The sequence below is a fragment of the Gekko japonicus genome, unplaced genomic scaffold (assembly GCF_001447785.1).
Source record: "Gekko japonicus isolate JY-2015 unplaced genomic scaffold, Gekko_japonicus_V1.1 scaffold55, whole genome shotgun sequence".
NCBI classification, from domain to species: Eukaryota; Metazoa; Chordata; class Lepidosauria; order Squamata; family Gekkonidae; genus Gekko; species Gekko japonicus.
Window position 1 is genome coordinate 639,346 of NW_015160837.1, and position 21,987 is coordinate 661,332.

The 21,987-nt window shown below is 43.6% G+C and overlaps 1 protein-coding gene across 1 annotated transcript in view; it reads right to left on the bottom strand.

Annotated features, from left to right (window-relative positions):
- The window catches only part of KLHL5 (kelch like family member 5), a 67,915-nt gene that overhangs the window by 12,186 nt on the left and 33,742 nt on the right, over positions 1 to 21,987 (bottom strand). Inside the window, exons 4-7 of the mRNA XM_015418255.1 lie at positions 19,010 to 19,146; positions 15,795 to 15,991; positions 7,407 to 7,619; positions 1,451 to 1,637 (exon numbers count right to left, since the gene is read on the bottom strand). Coding sequence (XP_015273741.1) covers positions 1,451 to 1,637; positions 7,407 to 7,619; positions 15,795 to 15,991; positions 19,010 to 19,146 — 734 coding nt within the window. The remainder of the gene's footprint in view (positions 1 to 1,450; positions 1,638 to 7,406; positions 7,620 to 15,794; positions 15,992 to 19,009; positions 19,147 to 21,987) is intronic.

Here is a 21,987-nt window from a genome sequence, read left to right on the forward strand (position 1 = left end):
TTATGATGAGTATTGTACTTCGTACCAGTACCATTACGGTCTTACTTTTTCTCCCTTGCTATTCCCCTAATATGCATACATTCTTCAGAAAATCTTTCTTTGTTGTATTTTCAATAAAACTTTTTAAAACAATATTAATGTTTCAGAGTGGTGACGAATTTTTCACTCTATCTCTATAAAATGTTCGGACATTTATGGACAGAATTATATAGACTATAACTCAGCGGTCCATTTTCAGTAACGTTTTTAATTGTTATTTTACAAAAGGTCAAATTTGAATAAATTAGGTATAATACAGTGTTCCCGACGTATCAATTTATATCTATCCATATTAGGGTAGAACTATACATTAAAAGTATGGAACTGAACATAAACGGTTTTGCCCCCCCCCAAATTAAGCAGCACATTGGGTTGCCAACCTCCAGGCGGTGGCTGAAGATCTCCTGAGAACCAGTGTTCCCTCTAAGCTGAATTAGTGTGAGCCAACTCACAGTTTTTAAGCCTCTGGCTCACACATTTTTGTCTCAGCTCAAGAAGGATGGCTCCAGAGCAGACTCATTTATGCAGCAGCCAATTTGCTCGCTCACGACTTTAATGCCGGTAGCTCACAAAGTAGAAGTTTTGCTCACAAGACGCCACATCTTAGAGGGAGCATTGCCTGAAACTACAACTGATCTCCAGGCAACAGAGCTCAGCTCACCTGGAGAAAGTGGCCACTTTGGAAAGTGTACTCTATGACATTATAGCCTGCGGCTGTCCCTCCCATCCCCAAGCCCTGCCCTCCTCAGGCCCCACCCCCAAAATCTCCAGGTATTTCCCAACCCAGAGCTGGTAACCCTATAAAATACAGTTCATGGGGCTACAATTTAAAGGGGAAGTTTCGTGGTGAAAGAGACAAACAGTACAATGCTTTACCTTCATATTGTTTTCCCACTGAAAATCACGACCCCGAGCAAATTTTTGCCCCTACTGGGGGGGAAAAACATACATAACTTGCAGATTTCCACAATGGAGGTAAAGACAGTGGAGAACAAAAGGAAGTGAAAAGTTTCAAGCCGCTATTCTCCCCTCCAGCACCAGTCCTCCTCTTTAAATGGCAGCTCCATGGCTGCATTTTGTTCAAATAAACAGAAATAACCATCCCCCATCATGGCAATCTAGCACTGCAATCTGTATGACGCAGACACATCATAGAAAACCTCATTCTTGGCTCATGCTACAAGTAGAGTTGTTTTTTAAGCCACACATGTGTTTGCTTCTACTCACATTAATATAAGCCAATAAACATTTTATTGCTCTAGGGATTGCTGGGAGAGAAATGCGATGGTGACATCACAAATACTTGCCAGCTGCTGGCCTTTCACTCACGAAAGCACTTCTGAGCAAGTCCTGTTTCTCTAAAAATGTCTCATCCATTCTTAGCCTTTATGTTGCCACACAAAATAAATACCTTTAGTTGCATCCATCCCTCCAACTGCAAACAATACACCAACGGTAGACTTTCTAGGCTTTGTGCGGGGACTTTGTAACATGGGTCGTCTCTCTGGCAACAAATGGTATTTCATTGCTTCCATAATGAGTTTCTGACATTCAATGTCATCTCTAAAGAGTGTGTTATTTTCCATATCCGCCAAAAACTAGAGGGAAGAAAAAGATGCACTGAACTGATAAACAAGAATTTATTAGCAAGAATATTCTACTCATAAAAAGCCAAAGGCTCTGTTGGGAATACTGTTAACAGTGCAATATTAATTCACCTGTAATCAATGTAGAATTTCATGTTTATATAGCGGGAATCCTCTCCCTAAGGAACATTTGTGTTGAAATTTAGTTGTAATTTATATTAGATATACTGTGAATTGCTTTGGGAGCAAATTTTTGTCTGAAAAATACTTATAAATAAATAAAATACAAACAGGGGAACAAGCCAAAAGAATAAGCACATAAGTAGCAAAGCTAAAGCATTTAGAGAAAGCTAACCACACAAAATATGCTTGCCTAATGCTATGGATTACACCTGTTTAGCACTTTGCAGCAGAAACTGACTTAGTATCAGCTGTCAATACAAAACCTGGAACTAAATTTCACATTTCCTTCCTTATGCTGCCAATATTATCAGGGCTCGCCAGGCAATTACACAGAGCCAATTAAGACAACATTTTACTTACTACAGTCAACACAGAAAAAGGGGAACTTGGCCTCAGGCGTACCGACGCCTACCTTCATCACCCCTACAGCGCAGAAAATGCAACAACGTGCATTACAATCATGTACACATTGGAATCCATCACCCCTTTTAAGTGCAGGAATGGAATGTAGGGTCAAGAAGAACCTGCATTCAGACAAGAGATGTGCATTTCGATGGAAACTAATAAAAATAGAAAATCGGACTGTATTCTTTAATGCAGTTATTTTAACTAATTCAAATAAGAAAACTATATTTCGAAATGAGAGTAATTGATTCTGTGTTTTCTAGCACATCACTGATCCAGATGTTGTTTCCATTTCACAAGACAACAGAAGATGGGGTAGTGATTCTCAGATAAGTCCATGATAGGACTTCATCCAACCAAAAGTCTTCGCTAGTGTTCCTGCCTAATAGGAATGGCACAGCATTTCCATTTCCCACATATCACTGCACTATCCCAGAGGCTTGGGGAGGGCTTTCTGATCCTGTGTAACCATGGGAACTTTTTGCATGAGCTAGGAGTCGAGCAAGGTGCTAGTATATGCTGGCGGGAAGGTAAGGCTACGCAGAATGCGGAGGGAGGGAAGGTAGAAACAAAAGTCCAGACCCACCTGCAGGGGATATCAGTGACAAGGGCCAAAGGTTTCCCCTGCTCATTCCACCCTCTGAAACAGATATCTCTTTTTACAGACCAGGTTGTGTACAGAGGCTGAGGTCAACACTGTCCCACCCCAACAATAAACACACAGACCAAACTAGAGAAAGCCTGGAAGATCAGTAAATAGGAAGAATTAGACATCTCTCTATGGAAATTTCCTGGAAAATTTTCTGGAGAACTTCCAGAAAAAAAATCTGGTGTCCAAATTCAGCATGATCTGATTTGGCATTTTTCTCCTGACAGGCCTCCGATCACAGAAGGTGGGTGAAGTGGGGGGGGGGGGAGTGCCAAAATGTTGGTTAGATAAGAGGAGAAGGATAAAGTTCCCCTGACTCACATGCTCTGTTTTTGTTTAAAATTGTTGTCCCCCTAACTCCTACTTTAGGATTTCAGGGAAAGGCTTCCTTGTGCCTGCCATATGAGCGAGAATTCTAATCACAGCTAAAACTGGACTCTCCTATCTGTCTGAGAATTGGCATCCCATAGGTGTGGGGCTACAAATATTCCCATACATTTTTAACCATTATCTAACAGCAGCTATTTGCTTTTTCAATATTTTGTTTAAACCTATCTGGCTAGAATTATCATATTCACACAAAAACACCTGCAGCACCCAGGATGGTTATCGGAGATTTTTTAAAGATATAGCTGGAGTTAAAACCCTTCCATACAGGGCGTTTAAACCAATTCCTGTCAATATAAATTACTATTTGCATATATCACAACACTATAACAGTATCACTCATGGATGTCGTGAGACATTAGACATTCTGAGATTTTTTTGCACACTACTGATCTTTACACTGTGTTCCAACCATTATCCTCATCCATAGTGTCATGTAGAAACAATGCTATCTACCGTGCAGAACAGGTCAGTCCACTGAGGATAAACAGCTGTGGGTCCAGACTGATCTGACATGATTATTCCAAATACATATACTAGTTGTACTTTATCGTTCTCCTTCAGTCACAAATCGGTTGTTTTATGACTTGTTCCAAGGCATCACAATTCATGATTAGTGAAACTGTTTAGTTTAGAAGAACAAACTGTCTCTGTTCAGCCTGCCAGTTGAGATTCTCTTTCCAGCTGCAGTTTTCTGTGCTCCCGTATGCAGAGGCGATGGCAGACACAGGGCTTTTTCAGTGGTGGCACCTCACCACTGCAACAGCCCCCTCGCTGAGGCCTGACTTCTGTCTTACTCTCCTTTAGGAATGTTTCTTTTTACTCAGATTGTCAGCTAAGGGATTCCACCTTTTTAGTTGTTTTTACAGCCTACTTTGGGCCTGATGGGTAATTTATGAATATAATTTTCATGCTGTTTTTGTGTCTTGGCTTGTTTTTTAATGACACTTTTTAAAATGGCTTTTTATCATTGATAATTTTCTACGCTGCCTTCACAATTTTATTGTATTCTTTTACTTTTCTGAGATGTCTGGGGCAGGTCTCCAGAAAGGTGGCATATACATTTTCTCAACAAATGAATACACTCATGAGAGAGCATGGCCTCGCTTAGTTTTGAACTTTGTCAGTTTCACCCAAGTACAAAAAAACCCTTTTCTTGACAAAACAGTAACTGATTTTTCAGTTTCCTATTTCTTGAATGACTGGAAGAAACAAAAGAGCCAGCTGAGCTGCCACTATGCTCACGAGACTCACTTTATCGGGGGCATACTTAGGGCCAAACTAGACATGATGGCTTCTCATGTAAGACATGGAGCATGGCCAGCATTTTAAAGCCTAAAGGTGCTCTTCTCCACCCCCTTCTCGAACCTTCTCAAGTGCCAAAACGACCCCCCACGGGTGTTACGGCACTTGAAAAGACATGGAGGAGCAGAAAGCCTCATCCCACTGTGCTGCATGCCTAGTCCGGATCAGGCCCTCACAACGTTTTTAAATCACCCATTTAAGGCTTTGAAGCGGAAGTGATATCCCTGTGTCAGACACAACACTGTCATGGCTAGCTTGCCACTTAGTTTCTACTTTGGTCCAAGTGGCAACTTAGGGCTGTCAAGTAGGGGCAGGGGGCCGGGAAACCCCTGCTTTGGAGGACCGATTTCTGCCGCGGCGGAATCGGGCCTCGGGGGGAACTCCGCCCCCCGAAGCTGTGTCACAGAGGTGACACAGCCACATCGCTCATGTTGGGGGCGTGGCCCAGATCGTCAGGGGGGAAACCACATGGGTCCCCCCCCCGAAGATCTGGGCCACACCCCCAACATGAGCTACGTAGCACATCACTTCCTGTGACGTGCTGGTGGTGCGTGCGCGCTTTGCACGCGCACGTCCTGGGAGAGCTCCTGGAGCCCAGCAAGGCTCCCCCGCCGGCAAGGGTAAGTACACTTGGCAACCCTATGGCAACTCCACAGAGGATTTTACATGTATCTAAACTAGTCCATGCAATGGAGAACACCAAGTCAATGATCAGCCAAATTAACATTTCAGACTAAAGAAGCATATTAATATATTAAATTTGAGACGTGTAGGCACTGTGGAAGAGCACTCACTCTGCTGGGTCCAAATAGACAATCTGGTCTAAGAGATCTAACTCAGGGGAAATCTGTTCCGGGTGCTTGCAGCAGAAGCAGGCTATGTGCTACGCTAAGAGGCTGAAAGGGGTGAGATCACAAGCCCAGATTTCCTTGCCTCGCCCCCAGCAAAAATTTGTTCTATCTCATGTTTATTTTAAAAAATTAAGATATGGGAACAAATGAATAGGTTGTTTAGAAAGATGAAGTGGTAGGTAGCTCACCTGAAGAAGTATGAGAGGAAGTGCAAGAAAGAATACTAAATCAGCATTCAAATCGCTGGCCAGGATGTTGTCGCATGCACTGAGTGGGGGCGGGGGACGAGCCAGGCTTAGTTCAAGGAAGGAAAAACCATGGTGAGTCCTAGTTTGTATGTACATTTGTATCCATCCTGACACACACAGCCGCTATCTTCCTTATAATTAAAGATGCAAAGAACTATACAACTGTTTCTAGATACCCTGGGGTGCTTTGGGTATCTCCCTCTAACAGCAACTCCCCATGCCACCTGGTAAACTTGAAATCGAGGGAAGTTTCAGAAGTAATGTGCAGTATGGTATGGTGGTCTATGGTTCTAAAGAAAGGAGTCAGACACTTCACTGGGCACATCTAAGACTGCTTTTTGGATCCCAGCCTACGCTAAACTTTTTTTTAAAAGGACTGTATATGTTAACACTCTTTACAAAATACTACTTATAATTTCCAATGCAATGGAATGGCTATGTTTCCCACAGGACAAAAAGTCCCAGAAAACTATTTGTATATATGACTATCACAAGCTCCTGTGGCTTTTTAGTGTGCAATAATGATAAATGCATTGTTATTAAGATCTATGAACTTGATGCTGACTGAGAGGAAATATTGGGAAACAACCTGCAGTAGCCTGCTGGCACAATTAAGATGGGAATACTGGGCACCTACTAACTAAAGCCTTGATGCACTCAGGTTCTCAAGTTCACATGAGAACATAATCTCACGCTTCAGAATCAGGATAAAAGTCAAAACTATTTTCCATTGTCCCTCAGGTAATAGCCTACAGGATTCACAAATACCAAGTGCAGATTGCCATTCCAAACATTTTGTATTATCAGTTAGAGATCTGGATTTCACACTGTAGATCAGTGGCTTTGCTGAAGACAGAGCAAATACATAAGGTAGAGGGCTAAAATGTCAACACGTTTCTGAAGCACAGAACCGCAAAGTTGTACCCTTACAGGGAAAACCCCCCAAAGTTTGAGTCCAGTCAACAAAGTTCTATTCAAGGTATAAGCTTCCGTGTACAAGCACACTTCTTGTTTGTGCACATAAGCTTATACATTGAATAAAACTTTGTTGGTCTTAAAGGTGTCACTGGACTCAAACTTTGTGCTGCTGCTTCAGACCAACATGGTTACCCACCTGAATCTACTTTCAGGGGAGAAAAGTTTCCACCTGTAACCAGAAAATGGGCCCTCAAACCTGACTCCACATCATGCTCACCCATCTTGTGACTTTCCAAGCCAAATGAAACCCATTTGCCATGTGCTGTGACTGTCCAAGTGTTTGACAATGGCTCAGAAAGTGTCAAAAGCAGAAGGCTTATTAATCCTAGCCAGGGACGGCATACATAGCTGCAGAGTTCTCTTTGGCTTGGTCAGTTGCGCTGGCAAGAGTACCTATGGATCTGATTAACCTCCTCTTTGTGCACATGAACCATATACAAAGTAAAGCAGAACAAAAACAAATTGGTCTAACGGACATACATCACATTCTTTCTTGACAGGATGCTCTTAATCTGAAGACACGTACACTTCTTTTCAAGAGAAAAAAATGCAACCCCTGTTATGCATGGTTATAGAATGTTGGAGCAAGGACGTGCTTTTCATCTTATAAAGAGTGTTGTGCAGACCGGCGGCACTCTATTAACCACCACCACTACAGGGACACAGATGTTTCCAAAGAGCGAGTTCACTAGATGAGACACAACTGAGGAGTATCACCCTAAGTTGTTCACATTTTCAGGTCATTAAATGGCTTGAGTAGAGTGCAGCAGTGTACCTGTGGCGCAAGCAGTGGCAGCCTGATGTAGGCCAGGAGTTTACTGAGATCCTTCTTCCTCTGTTCCAAATCGTGTCGCACCCACGTGAGCAATGCATTCAGAATGGTCTCTTCATTTGGAATATTCATGTCATCACTTGCTAAAAGCTTTGCAATCTCAGTGGCAGGCAACAATAAAAATTCTTGGTTTCTGATTACCTCCATGAAATGCTCCTAGAAATGAAAAAATAAATAAATTCAACATTAGAAGAAGAAGAAGAAGAGATTGGATTTATACCCCACCCTTCACTACCCAAAGGTGTCTCAGAGCAGCTTACAAACTCCTTTCCCTTCCCCTCCCCACAACAGACACCCTGTGAGTTAGGTGGGGCTGAGAGAGCTCTTGACAGAAACTGCTCTTTTTCAAGAACAGCTCTTGTCAGAATTATGGCTTGCCCAAGGTCATCCAGCCAGGTGCAAGTGGAGGGGTGGGGAATCAAACCTGGTTCTCCCAGATTAGAGTCTGCGCACTTAGCCACCACACCAAACTAGCGGACAACAGATAAGCAAAATTTTGAAGTTTAAATGAAGACTGAAACATGAATTGAAGAATAAAATAGATTTGGTGTACAAAATCCAAACACACCACGACTAGCCGCAGGTTTGCTCACTATTAAGACATTATTGATCTAAAAACAGTTTGTGAAAAATTGTCTGCCTAAAGAAGTATGTACTTCATTCTCCTCTGTGAAAAAAAAATCATTCGAGTTTTGAACAGTAACTCACTACATCTGCATGCTCTCTTCTGAATGAGATATTTCTGGTTTGTGCAAGATTTGTGATTTTCACCAAAGGGAAGCGATTAAGTGAGGGGCGGAGCGTTTCACCCAACAGGCCCAGGAGATTATTTACCCTGACTGTTGAATTTTGGGACCATCTGGATAACTGTTAACAATATGTGCAAGCATATCTCCACAATGATAAGGGCCAGAAACTTTTATTTTAAATTTATTTTAGTATTTTACGTATGTCCTTAAAATGCTGATGTAGCACAAAGGATAAGAGAGACAAATCTCTGCCAAGGAAAGAAAGTAAATTCAGTCCCATTGACTTGAATCTTATGCAGAACAGGAGCAGAGCTGCACTACATAAATGCCTTCCCCTTTCCTGCCTTCCCCTTTCTGCTGAGCCCGGGGTGAGCAGATCCCAAAGAACACCAAGAGGATCAAAGTGGGGGGCTGCAGGGGGGGGGTCTGTAAAAATCACCCATTCTGCAAGTGGAAATGCCTACGGCGAGAAACCAGGAGTTTTGAAATCCTGTCTTAGAGAATTTATGCCTTTTTGAAAGTGTCCATGCCTGATTTGTGCTTTCTTTTAACCAATATTCAATGTTAGTGTTTCTTAGGCCCCGGTCACACGGCAAAGTTGCCGCGGGAGAGGCACGGATGGTGGGCGGATTATCCAGGCGCGATCACACCCCAACATCTGGGAGGTGGAGCGCACCCATGGCTTACCGCCGACAATGCGAGTTAAAAAATTAGTACCTCCAAGGTACTAGTAAACGTTTGCCACAGGCTGCCTCCAGACGCCCGTGGTGTGATCGTGCCGGCGCACGGCATTCCCCTCCAGTCCCTCATGTACCCACCGGCACCGAGGGAAGGACCGGTGGTGTGCCACCGGTGCATCTGATCGCGTAACCGCGGATCAAACTGTGCCGGGGCAATTAGCCACGCCTCCCCCCTGCGATATCCGGCCCATGTGACCGGGGCCCTAATTAACTTTTGTTTTATGGAATGCCAGGCTGAAGGCATAAATGTGTGGGTGAGTGTGCCTGAGTGTGATTGTGTCCACTTGAAGACCATGCGAGAACAAGCTACCAGAAGCAGATGTGCCTGTTCCATTGTCTGCAGTGAACACAAGCTACAAAAACAGGAGATACTTTTTCCAGTTGGCAGGGAACTCAAAGGGATGCTATGTGTGTGTGACTGACTTCCCCACCTCAGCCCTTATATCTTGGTTATAGTGCCAGGAACCTCTTGCCAAGATACTGAAGATGCCTTGGATCAGGGCTAACTGTCTTCAGAACCAGCCTACTTCAACCTTCTGATAAAAGGGAAAGGAGAAGTTTTCACCAGGCTGTTCCAAACAGAAGGCCATTTTCCCAAGAAACCCACCTGGATCTGGCTGATCCCCATCTTGTTCCTAACCCTAACCGTGTGGCTTTCAATCACGTTTAATAACCACGGCTAAGGTAGGCTGACGCATTCATTCCTCCATCCTCACTTCTTCAACTGAGAATTGCAGTTAAGCATTAACCTGGTTACCTGTAGGGCTGAATCCAGCCAGCTTTTCCTGCAATCTCACCCAATATCCTTCCTTACTGCAACCTCTACTCCAAACGGTTTTTGTCCATGCAGATCTCACAATCCCCAGAACAGCCTTTTTGGTGGTCAAAAGAGATGCCCTTCTCCTTTTTTCAGCAATGAAAATGCTGACTGGATCCAATCCATGATGCATGATTACAGGCACATTCCGCCATCCAATGGCATTCTCAGCTTGTAAAAAAACATGGCTTAGGATCCCAGTGGGAAGGAAACTAGCTCTAGTTAACCCAAGTACCTGTATTTAACTGAGATTTTCATCATGAGAAGGGGTGTGTGTGTTATGAGATGCATGTGTGAGCTTGCCAATGATCCTGATCCATGCAGAATTTTCTTATCTGCTGTTACATGTCAACAAAGTCTCATTTAGCTAAAAATCTTCTTTAAAATACCAGTATCTTACAAACACATGAGTCAGGAGGAAAAAAGAAGGAACAAATTGCAAGGGAGAGCAGTTTCTCTGATTGAGATCATAAGAACATAAGAACATAAGAGACGCCAATGTTGGATCAGGCCAAAGGCCCATCCAGCCCAACGCTCTGTATCACACAGTGGCCAGAAATACCAGGTGCCATCAGGAGGTCCACCAGTGGGGCCAGGACATTAGAAGCCCTCTCACTGTTGATCCCCTCAAGCACCAAGCATCACTTGCCCCAGAGCCCCTATCTATACCTTGTGGCTAATAGCCACTGATGGACCTCTGCTCCATATGCTTATCTAATTCCCTTTTGAAGCCGTCCATGCTTGTAGCCGCCCTGTAGATCCCCTGACAAAGCTCATCACGAAACACACTGAGATCTAAAAGGTCAAATAAACTTGCTGTCCCTTGCACCTTGTCCCTCCTTTCCCCCTCCTATTTACTGGTGCAACCATATTTTCTTCTTTATACTGAATCAGATCATTGGTCCATCAAGGTCAGTATTGTCTATTCAGACAGGCAAAAACTCTCCAGGGTCTCAGGTAGAGGTCTTTCACATTACCTATCTATATATCTAATACTGAAGTCGCCCCCTGGTGTGCGGATACCTAAATCTGCGCACCGGGGGCAGCTGGGGGGGAGGGAGAGTTTTGTGCACACGTGGGGCGGGCCCCAGGTGTGTACAAAAATCTAAAAAACCCTCAAAAATATCGGGGGGATATTTAAATCCCCCCGAAACTGACAGAGCGTTTCCTGCACATGCGCAGGAAACGCTCTGCAGCCGGGCTTGCCGCCGCCCCGCTTCGGAGACCTCGCTGGTCTCTCCCCACCCCTGGCTCCGAAGCGGCGGCGGCGGGTTGCAGCCGCCCGCGCCTCGCTTTGGACCTCGCTTCTGAGCCGGGCGGGCGAGGGGGGGGAGAGCGAGGCCCAGGCGGCTGCAGCCGCTCGGCCCTTGCTTCTGAGCCGGGCGGGGGGGGATAGCGAGGCCCAGGCGGCTGCAGCCGCTCGGCCCTCGCTTGGGAGCCGGGCGGCCGGAGGAACAGCGAGGCCCAGTACGCAACATTTTGTTGCGGGTCTCCACTTGTTATTCCTAATACTGTTAAAAGAACCTTACTCTTTAAAGCGAACAAGTTGATCAACTCTGGCCCCGGTCACACGGGCAGGAAACTGCGGGGGGGGGGGAAGCGTGGCTGTTTGCCCCAGGGCAAACTAACACGCAGTAAAGCGATCATACCTCCTGTGGAGGTTCTGTGGAGGAACCGTGGAGCTTCCGTGGTTACGGAGAGGCGGCGATCACAACACACGCCTGCGCGCAACGAAGAAGAGCGCGGCGCGGCAACCTAGTTTCCTTTTTCTGTGTACACTACGAATGCGGCATGCTCCGTTGGGTGCTTGTGCGCAACCACGGAGACTTGGGGGGAAAAAAACCCTTCTTCGCAAGGGGACATGGACGGCCGCCGGATGCCACCGGAAACGCGATCAGACGCCCGCCCTTGCCCCGCAGTTACCGGAAACTAGTACCTCCGAGGTACTAGTTTTTTGCTCCGTTTTATCGGCGGTTCGCCACAGTTCAACCACGGGAGCTCTACGCTCCCCAGATGTTGCCGTGTGATCGTGCCAGGTAACTCCGCCTCTCTTCCGTCTATTTAGCGTGGCTTCTGCTCCGTGTGAACGGGGCCATTGTTAGTCATCAGCATAATCACTTAAAAAACCCAAATGTCTTATTCTTGTAACACAGTAGTACCACACGCTTGTAAACTGAAGTGACAAGAATACCAGAATCTGTGTTACTTACATTTACACTCCAAGTCCTAATACTCCAAATGAAACCATGCCAACACTTTTCAAGAGACACTAACGGCATTGTTTAGCTAGTGAAAAGCCTTTTAGCTGATGTGAGTCCCCTGACAATGTTCACTCAACATATCCTTTAAACCAAGAAATACCCACTTCAACTGAACTGCTGGGAGTCGGTCCCAAATGCAACAGATTTTAAATAAGATACGGACCACTCGCAGTTTCATAGAACAACAGATGCTTTACGTGAGCAGATGCTTTAGCTGGGCCTATGAACACCCTAAATAGCAAACAGCCAGTCAGATTTGGGGCCGGGGGCAAAAAAACTACAAAAAAAGTGTTCAAATTGAAATATAAATATTTTAGACTCATTCCTTTCCAATTTTAAAACCCTTCAGCAGAAGCAAAACAGTGTGAAGATACAACACACACACACACAACTGCTCCACAGCCATGCCTTTGCTGGAACTTATTACCATTTGAAGTACATACATAATTGTTTTTTTAAAATAAGCTACACTTGCTTTGAGATAGTACAAGTACACCAAACTCCTACTACAATCCTTTTCTGGAAAGAACGTTGTGTGGCTGCTGTTTCGGCGTTAACATTTCCCTGCTTTCAAGCGGCCTTTAAGCAAATGAAATTACTAGGGGATTTATTCTAATTGGAGATTCATGTTTCTATTCTGTTTCCATGGCAACATTAATTTCAAGCCAAAGTAGCTGCTTCTATATTACTCATTATTACTAAAATTCAATTTTAGGTCTCCTTTGGAACTAAACAACATTAAAACGGGACCATGAGAAGAATTCATCTAGCACAACTAATTAGTCTGGAAAATAGCTTTTTAAAATCCACTTAATTTAAATTTCACTCATGTCAAAGTGTTCACAGCTGTAATTGTACCACTGTTTGTTTCAGTGTCAATAGCTCCAAGGTACCTATTTCTATGGCCACATTTTAGAGTTAACTGTTATACTGCGTCTCGACTATTTCATAACAGATGGGGAAATTGTGCATCAGTAACATACAAAAAATAGCAAAGCAAATTATCAGCCTCTTTGTTGATGGCTTCCTTCCAACGTGACCAACCGGCTCTTCTCTGCCAGTTACACAAGAAGCAGAAGTCTGGGGCCATCTACAAGACAAAGAATGAGAAGGGGCAGCAGAAACCATATAATCTCAGCATGCTCATTAGGAAACAAGAGCTGCTTGGAGAGAAACAAGACTCCCCATTATCTAGTTCCCAGATCATCAATAAGGACCTCTCAGTAATTCCACAAGAGTACTTCTGTACAAAGGACCTAGCCTCTTTAGCATTCGAACCTGAGAAAAAACTAAAAAGCCTACATTAGGTTCTCTCTACTAAAAGGTTCGTAGTCCAGAGTTACTTAGGTGAGACTATGGAATTTTCTCCAAAAAAATTCCAGCTCAGTGCGATAACTGAGCTCTAAAATACCTCTTCTTTACCCAGAGAACTCCCCCCCCCCTTTTTGCTTATTTGGATTTACATCCCAGACCTGAAAACTCCCTCCTTCTGCCCATCAATCAATCAGGAAGCATAGCGCCGAAAATAGATGCTTTTGAACTATGGTGCTGGAGAAGACTCTTGAGAGTCCCTTGGACTGCAAGAAGATCAAATCAGTCAATCCTAAAAGAAATCAACCCTGACTGTTCCCTGGAAGGCCAGATAATGAAGCTGAAGCTCAAATACTTTGGCCACCCAATGAGAAGGGAGCACTCACTGGAGAAGACCCTGATGCTGGGAAAGACTGAAGGTCAAAAAAGAAGGGGACGGCAAAGGATGAGATGGTTGGACAGTGTTATCGAGGCAACGAACATGAAATTAAGCAAACTCCGGAGCACGACGGAAGACAGGAGGGCCTGGCATGATGTGGTCCATGGGGTCGCGAAGAGTCGGACTCGACTGTGCGACTGAACAACAAAAAGGGATTAGACAAAATTATAGATATGTCTATCAATACACATTAGCCATGGTGGCTAAATGGCATTTCTGCGTTACAGGAGCAGTATCACTTTAGGGCAAAAAACAGGAGGGCGATTAAAGGTAAACCTCTAAATGCCAGTGCCAGGCGGCAATATCAGGGGAAGACCTAGGCCTCTACACCCTGTTGTTGGCCCTCCAGAGTAACTGGTTGGCCACTGTGAGAGACAGGATGCTGGACTAGATGGATCACTGGTCTGACCCAGCAGGGCTCTTCTTATGTGTAGCCTGCCAGCCAGTGTAATGAAGCAGGCAGAACCACTACCGACCTGTAAAACCGAACACCAATAGGCTCAAGTCTTGACTTTTCTGTGCTCATTAACCAAGATTACAATAAAAATCCATTGCTGTTTATCTTACAAGCCCCATATGGAAGATTTTATTGTGTTCTTCACTAATACATTGCACTGGCTCCCGATAGCATACCGAATTCGCTTCAAGGTGTTGGTGCTTACCTTTAAAGCCCTTTATGGTCAGGGGCCTACATACCTGAGGGATTGCCTTTCCCCACGTTCCCCAGAGAGCACTGCAATCAGGGTCACAAAATCGACTGGCCCTCCCAGGCCTCAAGGATGCCAGGCTGGCTGTAACCAGAGCCATGGCTTTCTTGGTGGTGGCTCCGTTCTGGTGGAATGAGCTCCCAGAAGAGCTCCACAGGACCTGCGAGACGGAGTTCTTCCACCAGGCTTTCAACTAAGGAGCCACCACCAATAGTTGAAAGGCAGAGAACCCTGACCCCTGAAGTCACTAACAACAGCCTGGAGTCACTAACAACAGCCTGTGCCAGCTGCATAAAGGATTAGATCGATGGGCCGATCACTAGAATATATAATTGATTGATGGCCGCCATTGTTTAATAATATGATTACTATCAGTATCACTTAATGTTTATAGCACCTATAAGTTGGACTGCTTTTAAATGATTTTAGGATTGTTTAAATTGTTATTGATATGTTCTTATTCTTTTATGCAAGCCGCCCTGAGCTGACTTTGGCTGGGAGGGCAGGGTATAAATCTGGTAGATAAATAAATAAATAAATAAAATAAATACACAAGCTATATAGCTATTACACGTTTCATCCTGCTAATTTCAACTGGGTTAGACAAAGACAATCAAGAACTGGACATAAGCCTCTCTATTCATACAACTACACTTTCAGAACAGTAGTTTGTAGTTCACAATATGGCTTGGCTCAGATGGCCAAACCATGCTATGTGAACAAACCCTGACACCGACCAGGACCAATGTATTCCTTTATCATGCATGATCTATCAATCCCAGAATATTTGTCAATTCCAGGACCTTCACAGGACCAGTTTCATAATATGTGAGAGTTAACTAAGGTATAAGGACACATGAAAGTGGTAGAAAAGAAGATACATTCAGTGGGCAAAAATCAGCAATAAACTCAGAATTCTCTGCATCCCTCCTCTTTCCCTGTATTTACTGATTTTACACATCACTGAACTGACTGCTGAATAATATGTCATATAGTATATATACATTACTTTTCTAAGTACTCAAAGTATTTAACCTGACAAGGTGGGCTGGTAATTATTCCCCAAGTTAAAGATGAGGGAGAATGGAGTAAGGCTAAGAGACAAGAGGTTGCCCAAGGCTAATCAGCTTACAACAACGGAGATGAGATCTGAGCAACGGGGTTTTAGGTTCACGAGTTCGTAGACTATGCCAGAACCATATTCTGAGATACATGAGATTTATTTTTTCTTATTTCTCTGCTGTATTCCTTGGAACATCCCCCCCAATTCAATAACCAGGTTACAGATGCCCATGCAAACAGCATACCATGGTGTAATTGTGGGCCACTTTGTGCAAATCTGTGCAACCCTGTGCATCAGCAAAGGAGCGGATTCCAAGGCAATTTGATGGATGAAGCTGTTTCATTAAGAATTTACAGCAAGCTTCTACAACCTGAGAGAGCTGGAGAATACAAGCTGTAGATAACAGGCACTCAATATTGTCTTCTTTTAGCTCAAGGCGACCTAAAGTAATCAGAAAAAGTATTCATTATTTAGGAAAGCGAGCACAACAGCAGCACTAGAAAAATCAGACCAAGGGTCTATTTGGAAACAGGATGCTGGAAAACAGTGGATAACCAGATACTTTTAGGAAGCCCATAAGAAAGGCATGGAAACAACAAGCCCTCCCCTACTGTTTGTTTCCCTCTCCCCCAGCAACTGATTCTGAGATATGCTGCCTTTGACTCTGGGAGTTCCATTAGTTATCATGGTAAACAGAGAAAGGTTGCCCAGTGTAACTCATTCCTTTCTAAAGCTATCTAAACGAGTGGCTACTATCCTATCTTTCTGCAGTGAATTCTATAAGTTAACCAGGGCTTTTTTTGTAGAAAAAGCCCAGCAGGAACTCATTAGCATAATAGGCCACACCCAACAGCAGAAACTCATTAGCATATTAGGCCACACCCCTGACAGCACAGCTTATTAGCATATTAGGCCTCCATGTTACCAGAAGTGTGGTCATCCAGCCACACCCACCTTTTGCTTCTTATTCTGTTTACCTTGTTTGTTGTCAAAACCCAGGGCCTTTTTTTTTGTAGCAGGAACTTCTTTGCATGTTAGGCCACACACCCCTAATGTAGCCAGTCCTAATGAGTTCCTGCTGTTGGGTGTGGCCTATTATGCTAATGAGTTCCTGCTGGGCGTGGCCAATTTGGGAGCCAGCCGGAACTCCATTCCTGTGCGTTCCTGCCCAAAAATAGCCCTGAAGTTAACTATGACTGCATTCTGACCTCAGTTCATTCACAATAAGAACAAGGCATTAGGTTTGCACGCTCCCCTACATTTCTCCTTCTTTTCCCTGCACCACAGAGACCAAAGACATTCTGTTTGGAACAAACCACAGTTCCTCATGAAGTCCAAGAAGAAAAACAACTAACCGTGGTGTGTTCTCATGCCTAGAAACCTGGATTATAAACCAGAATGAGAACTGAACTGGACTTTCAGGTTCAGAGGCAGAATACTTCTGTCAGTCAGACGCTGGGGAGCAGTCAGCAGGTAAAAGTCTTGCCAGTGGGTTTCCCCTCTGGTATCTGACTTGCCATACCAGGGCCGAAGAACTTGAGGTCTGCAGATAAGCCCCTCCCCTCTGGGAATTGCAAAACTAAGCGACCCTGCCTGTGAAGAGGAGGAGGAGCTATATCCTCAGACGTAAGGACCGTCTCACCCAGGACCACTAGAGAAGGACAAACAGAATTAAGAATCAAAGAACTTAAATCGCTTTCTACATATGAACTCAGTCCGGGCTACAGACATCATCAACAGCACATGGGCCTAGTCATTTAGACCACCTCATTTGGAAACATGCTTAATTAGACTGATGACTTGTGCAATGCCTAGACAGTCACACTGGGATCTGGGAGACCCAGGTTTAAATCCCCATTCTACTATAGAAGTGCGCTGGGTGACCTTAGGCCATTCACACAGTTTCATTCTCACCTGCCTCATAAGGTGGTTATCAGAAAGATGTTAAGTCTCACTGGGGAGAAAAGCAGAGTATAAATAGCCAAATAAATAAATAAATAAATAGTTACGGTAAACGCTCACCTCCCTCTCAAAACATGGAGCTCAAAGATATCTCCCTTTCTAAACTACTTTTCCCAGCACTTTCTTTTAATCTCCCCTCCCTTTTGTTCTTTTTTTTAATATATCTGATGTTACCTACAAATTCTTTTTAAAAAGCTTTTGCAAACAATTTGCAAAAAGCGTCCTCAGGAGTTTCCAGTAATACAAAAGCATCAGGGATACAAACCCTAGATGTTTCAAGCAGCCCCCTCTAAGTTTGCATTGAATTAACATAAACCAGCCTCTTGTTTCACAAAATCCCTCCTGTGTATCAGAGCATGTGGAGTAAGTCTGAATCTAGCTACACGTGCACACAGCTCACTGCAGACAAACACCTCTTTCAGTTAAGAGCATGTGTAAACAAGAGATAGCTCCAGGCCACTGCAGAACATATCTTGTACTACCAAGTCTACTCTGAGCCATTCCTTTCTGTACGTCAGAGATGTAAAGCAGCACATTTTCACAAAATGGAAACATTTACAGTGCTTTATTTTCCCTGCAAAAATGTTCTATTTCTAGAGATTGTTTCATGACATTGACAATGAGTGCATGCCATTGTTCATAGAGTACTAGGCAAACTTGGCAGTTTCAAATTTATAATTAATGTTGTTCAGGTCATTATCCCTAGGAGTGTAAGAGAACTGTGCATATTCTATTGATCTGTAAGTGGAGGATGAAGGAAGAAATGAAGTCACAAATATATGTACTAATCCAAATTTTAAAAATCAAGTTATTAATTCATCTGATTGACTGTGCAGATCAAATCAAAACCAAAGCTAACTTTCTTGTTGAAATGTCTCCTCTCACATGATGGAGGGGATACTGTAAAGCCCAATTTGATATGGGACAAGTAAATGCAAGCAAAGCTATGGAAAGTGACAGTGAAAACTGAAGTGACCCAGTGACCTCATGGAAATGAATTACATTTTATTGAAATAGATGAATCGACAGCTATATCCATGGCATATCAAGAACAGCTCTTTGGGCTGCTAAACTGATTTCAGCTGGGTTTTGATTGCAGTAATTCTTCATGGGACTAAACTGTGAGAGTGTCAACAGTTTTCTTTATCTTTTGATTTTTTTCAGAAATCAAAACCATGTAACGGAGCGCATGTGATTCTGTCTTTAAAGAACACAATTTTTTTCTACTCAGATATTTCAGTTGAAGATTTTGTTGCTATTCAAACACAGCATTAACATGGGGTAATTTTAAAAGTTTGTTTACTAAATATAAGGGGGGAATATCATAAACCAGATCACACTCCATTTAGGGAATCAGAAAATTGCCCAACTCAGATTTTCCCCAGAAAGCCCACTATATACAAAAGGGCAGCATCCAGCTCACTTCTGTGGGGCACTCTGAAATAAAACATTTACTTAGACGCAGAGTATGTAACAACTTTACCAGCCACTCATTACCTGTATAGGCATATTGCACCAAAGCCCATAGTGCATTTGGATCCACACCTTCCATTTTTATTTCTTCTTGCCTTGCTTCCCTTACATCGTTGGTAAACATGGCTGCAAAATAGTCCGAGACTGAGGACAACACCAGTCTGTGAGCATATGAAAATTGGGGGGGGGGGGGGGAAAGGGGAGGAGACTATCAATCTGGCATTTGCTATCTGCTTTATTTTATCCCTTGAGAGAAGAATATTAACAAAAGCATTTTAAACTTGACAGAATACTTTCATGCTCCGATATCCCTCTATGAAGTGTCGCTCCTACAAACAGGGGCTTTTGAGGTTATCAAGAAAAGAAGCTACTGACTGTCCCTGCTCAAATGGACAAGGCATTACTTCTGGCTACATCCTGATATACCATTCCAATAAAGTGCAAGCACAATATAGGATTTAACTGCAGGGAAACCGATGTACAATTTTTAAATTTTTCAGGCACCATAGAGAAAAGACGTGGAGGTGTGAATTTTGCCCTCTCAGGTGACTGGGTTGGATCCAGTAATCCACTGATAAAAGCATCACAGATGGCTGCCATGTTTCCCCTCCACCCCAGCAGTCTCTTCCAACTCTGGGAAAGCAGATTTTCATAGTTTTGGGATGGAAATGGGCTAAAACCTAAACAAATCAAACCCACCAAATTCAGTTTATTTTTCTAAATACTTGTTATTTTACAATATTACTAAAACCCATGCAAGTAAAAGATATTTTTGCCCATGCACACGTACATGCACAAGTTTTGTTTTTTTACAGAATTACAAAACACAACTCAGTCCAAGCAAACTCTTGTATGTAAAAACGATTCTGGAGTTTTAATTCCTTGAAAGTAAGAAAGACAGTCATACAGAACGAAAGCCACACTCCACATAGTGGGATGAATCCAACCAGTTTCCCAGTGATGAAAAAGGTACATGGGTCCCCTTTTGACCAGACAAAAAGATTATCCCTGGGATCATGGGACCTACATGGACAAAGAAGTAGCTATAGTAAGGAAGAGAGTTGGGCAAGACTGAGTGAGAAAGCAGGTTGGATCCACCCCAGTGGTTCTTGCCAAGACTGAATGATGCCATTCCTTCAAGTCTTCCTCACGTACTCAGTGGGGCAAGAAGGACTCACCTTTCCAGAACACACACCAGGAGCAACTCCTGAATGCAGCATGTATGTATATAATCTAATAAAAGTACGATGAATCAAGGGGGCTACAGCTCAGTGGAAGAATATAAGCTTTGTGTGCGGAAGGGGTCAACATTAAATCCCTGGCATCTTCAATAAAAGCCTCTCAGGTGGAAGAAGCCTCTGCCCAAGATTTTGGAGAGCTGCTGCCAGTCACAGTAGACATTAGGCTGACTCAATAACAAAGCAACTTTATAAAAAGACCACAAATGACATCCCATTAAAAAAAAAAAACCTGTTTGGGGGACGTCTGCTAATCATGTGCAAGCACTGCACCAGCATGAAGATACCTGGTGGCTTAGATGGGGAGGGGGGAACGGGACAGGAATGTCAGATGGGCAGAGCGCTCTCACTCCACCATCACGGGTAGGAAGGAGAAAGAGAGAGGCAGAGAGGGGCATCTTCTTCACTGAGCCACGCATTCATATATGGAAACGTATGAACACTGGTGAGAACAAGAGCCTCCAAGGATTTCATGCTAGAAGTCCAGTGCGGCCCAAGATACACTACACGGTGCTGGCACAAGGAGGACGGGCTCAGCACCAATGACATGTTCTGGCATGGAAAATGGAAAGATGATAGAATAACGGGCAGCCGCCTGTGGAAAGAAGTAACGGAAAGGGCAAAGCAAAGTTGGAGGGGGTAAAACCCAAGCAGAAAAAGTGAGAATTATGTGGCCTAGACGGCCAGGTTTTTTTTAACAACTCCACACCGACAGGAACATTCATGACACTGTCCTGTGGAGGTTAAGTTTTCTTTTGAGCAAGGCAAATCAATGTTTGCCTCTTTTCAAAGAGAGCTATTCTCGCTGAGGAGCCTTGCCCGAGCAAGTCACTTCAGATTCTGGGCCTCTCTCGACAAGCCAACGATCTACTGGGATTCCGTCTTATTTGTTGCAATTGGAAGTCATTACGGGCACACCTCTCTCTCTTACCATTATCATAGTTCCATTACACTCTAAGCATCGTTCAAGAGGAAGAGAGGCAAGGGTGTATTTCAGTAAAATGGAGGAGAAGGAGGACAAGATAAGCTGCTTTGGATCCCCACTAGGAAGAAAGGTGGGGTATAAACAAAATAAATAAACAGTACCCAGTGCCATTAGAGACAGAGTGAGATTTAGCTTTAGCCATTATGTTTATGTCTTCAGGTTATGTTTGGAGTATGAGCATAAACACACATGAAAAACAATGCCTGCTGTTTTTGCAAAATGCAGCTTGGCCACTAAGCATGACAGCATGCAGACCATACGAGCGGCAAACAGAAAACCATATGCCTGTGAAATTTTAATGAATGGAAAACAAGCCAAAGGTTAGTCCCATTTGTATAGCTTGTAGTCAGCACAAAGGAATGACTTCCTTATTGATCTTGTACCGTGATGCTGCCTCTTGCCTCCATTTTGACTGAGAGCTTGCGGGTGCCTTGAGCAGTCCTCACCCTAACATACAGATTTAACCACTACTCAGCTTTCAACCTAAGGCAGGCATGTGCCAAACAACCTCTGAAACACATTCACTTAGAAAGAGGCTGCGAGACAAACATTAGCTTTTAAACTTTAAAAAAAAATGATGACTTTCTTGCTCAGTTTAAACATTTCAGAACAATGTATGCACCAAACATTACTTCAATCGATTTTCAGCATAACTTATGAACTTGTTTCTTTAATAATCGTTTATATTCTACAGCCCTAATTAGGTTTGCCTTAGTAGTATTTGAACAGCTTGCAATACATGTGCATACTTACTCAAATACCCCTAAGTTCCACAGAAC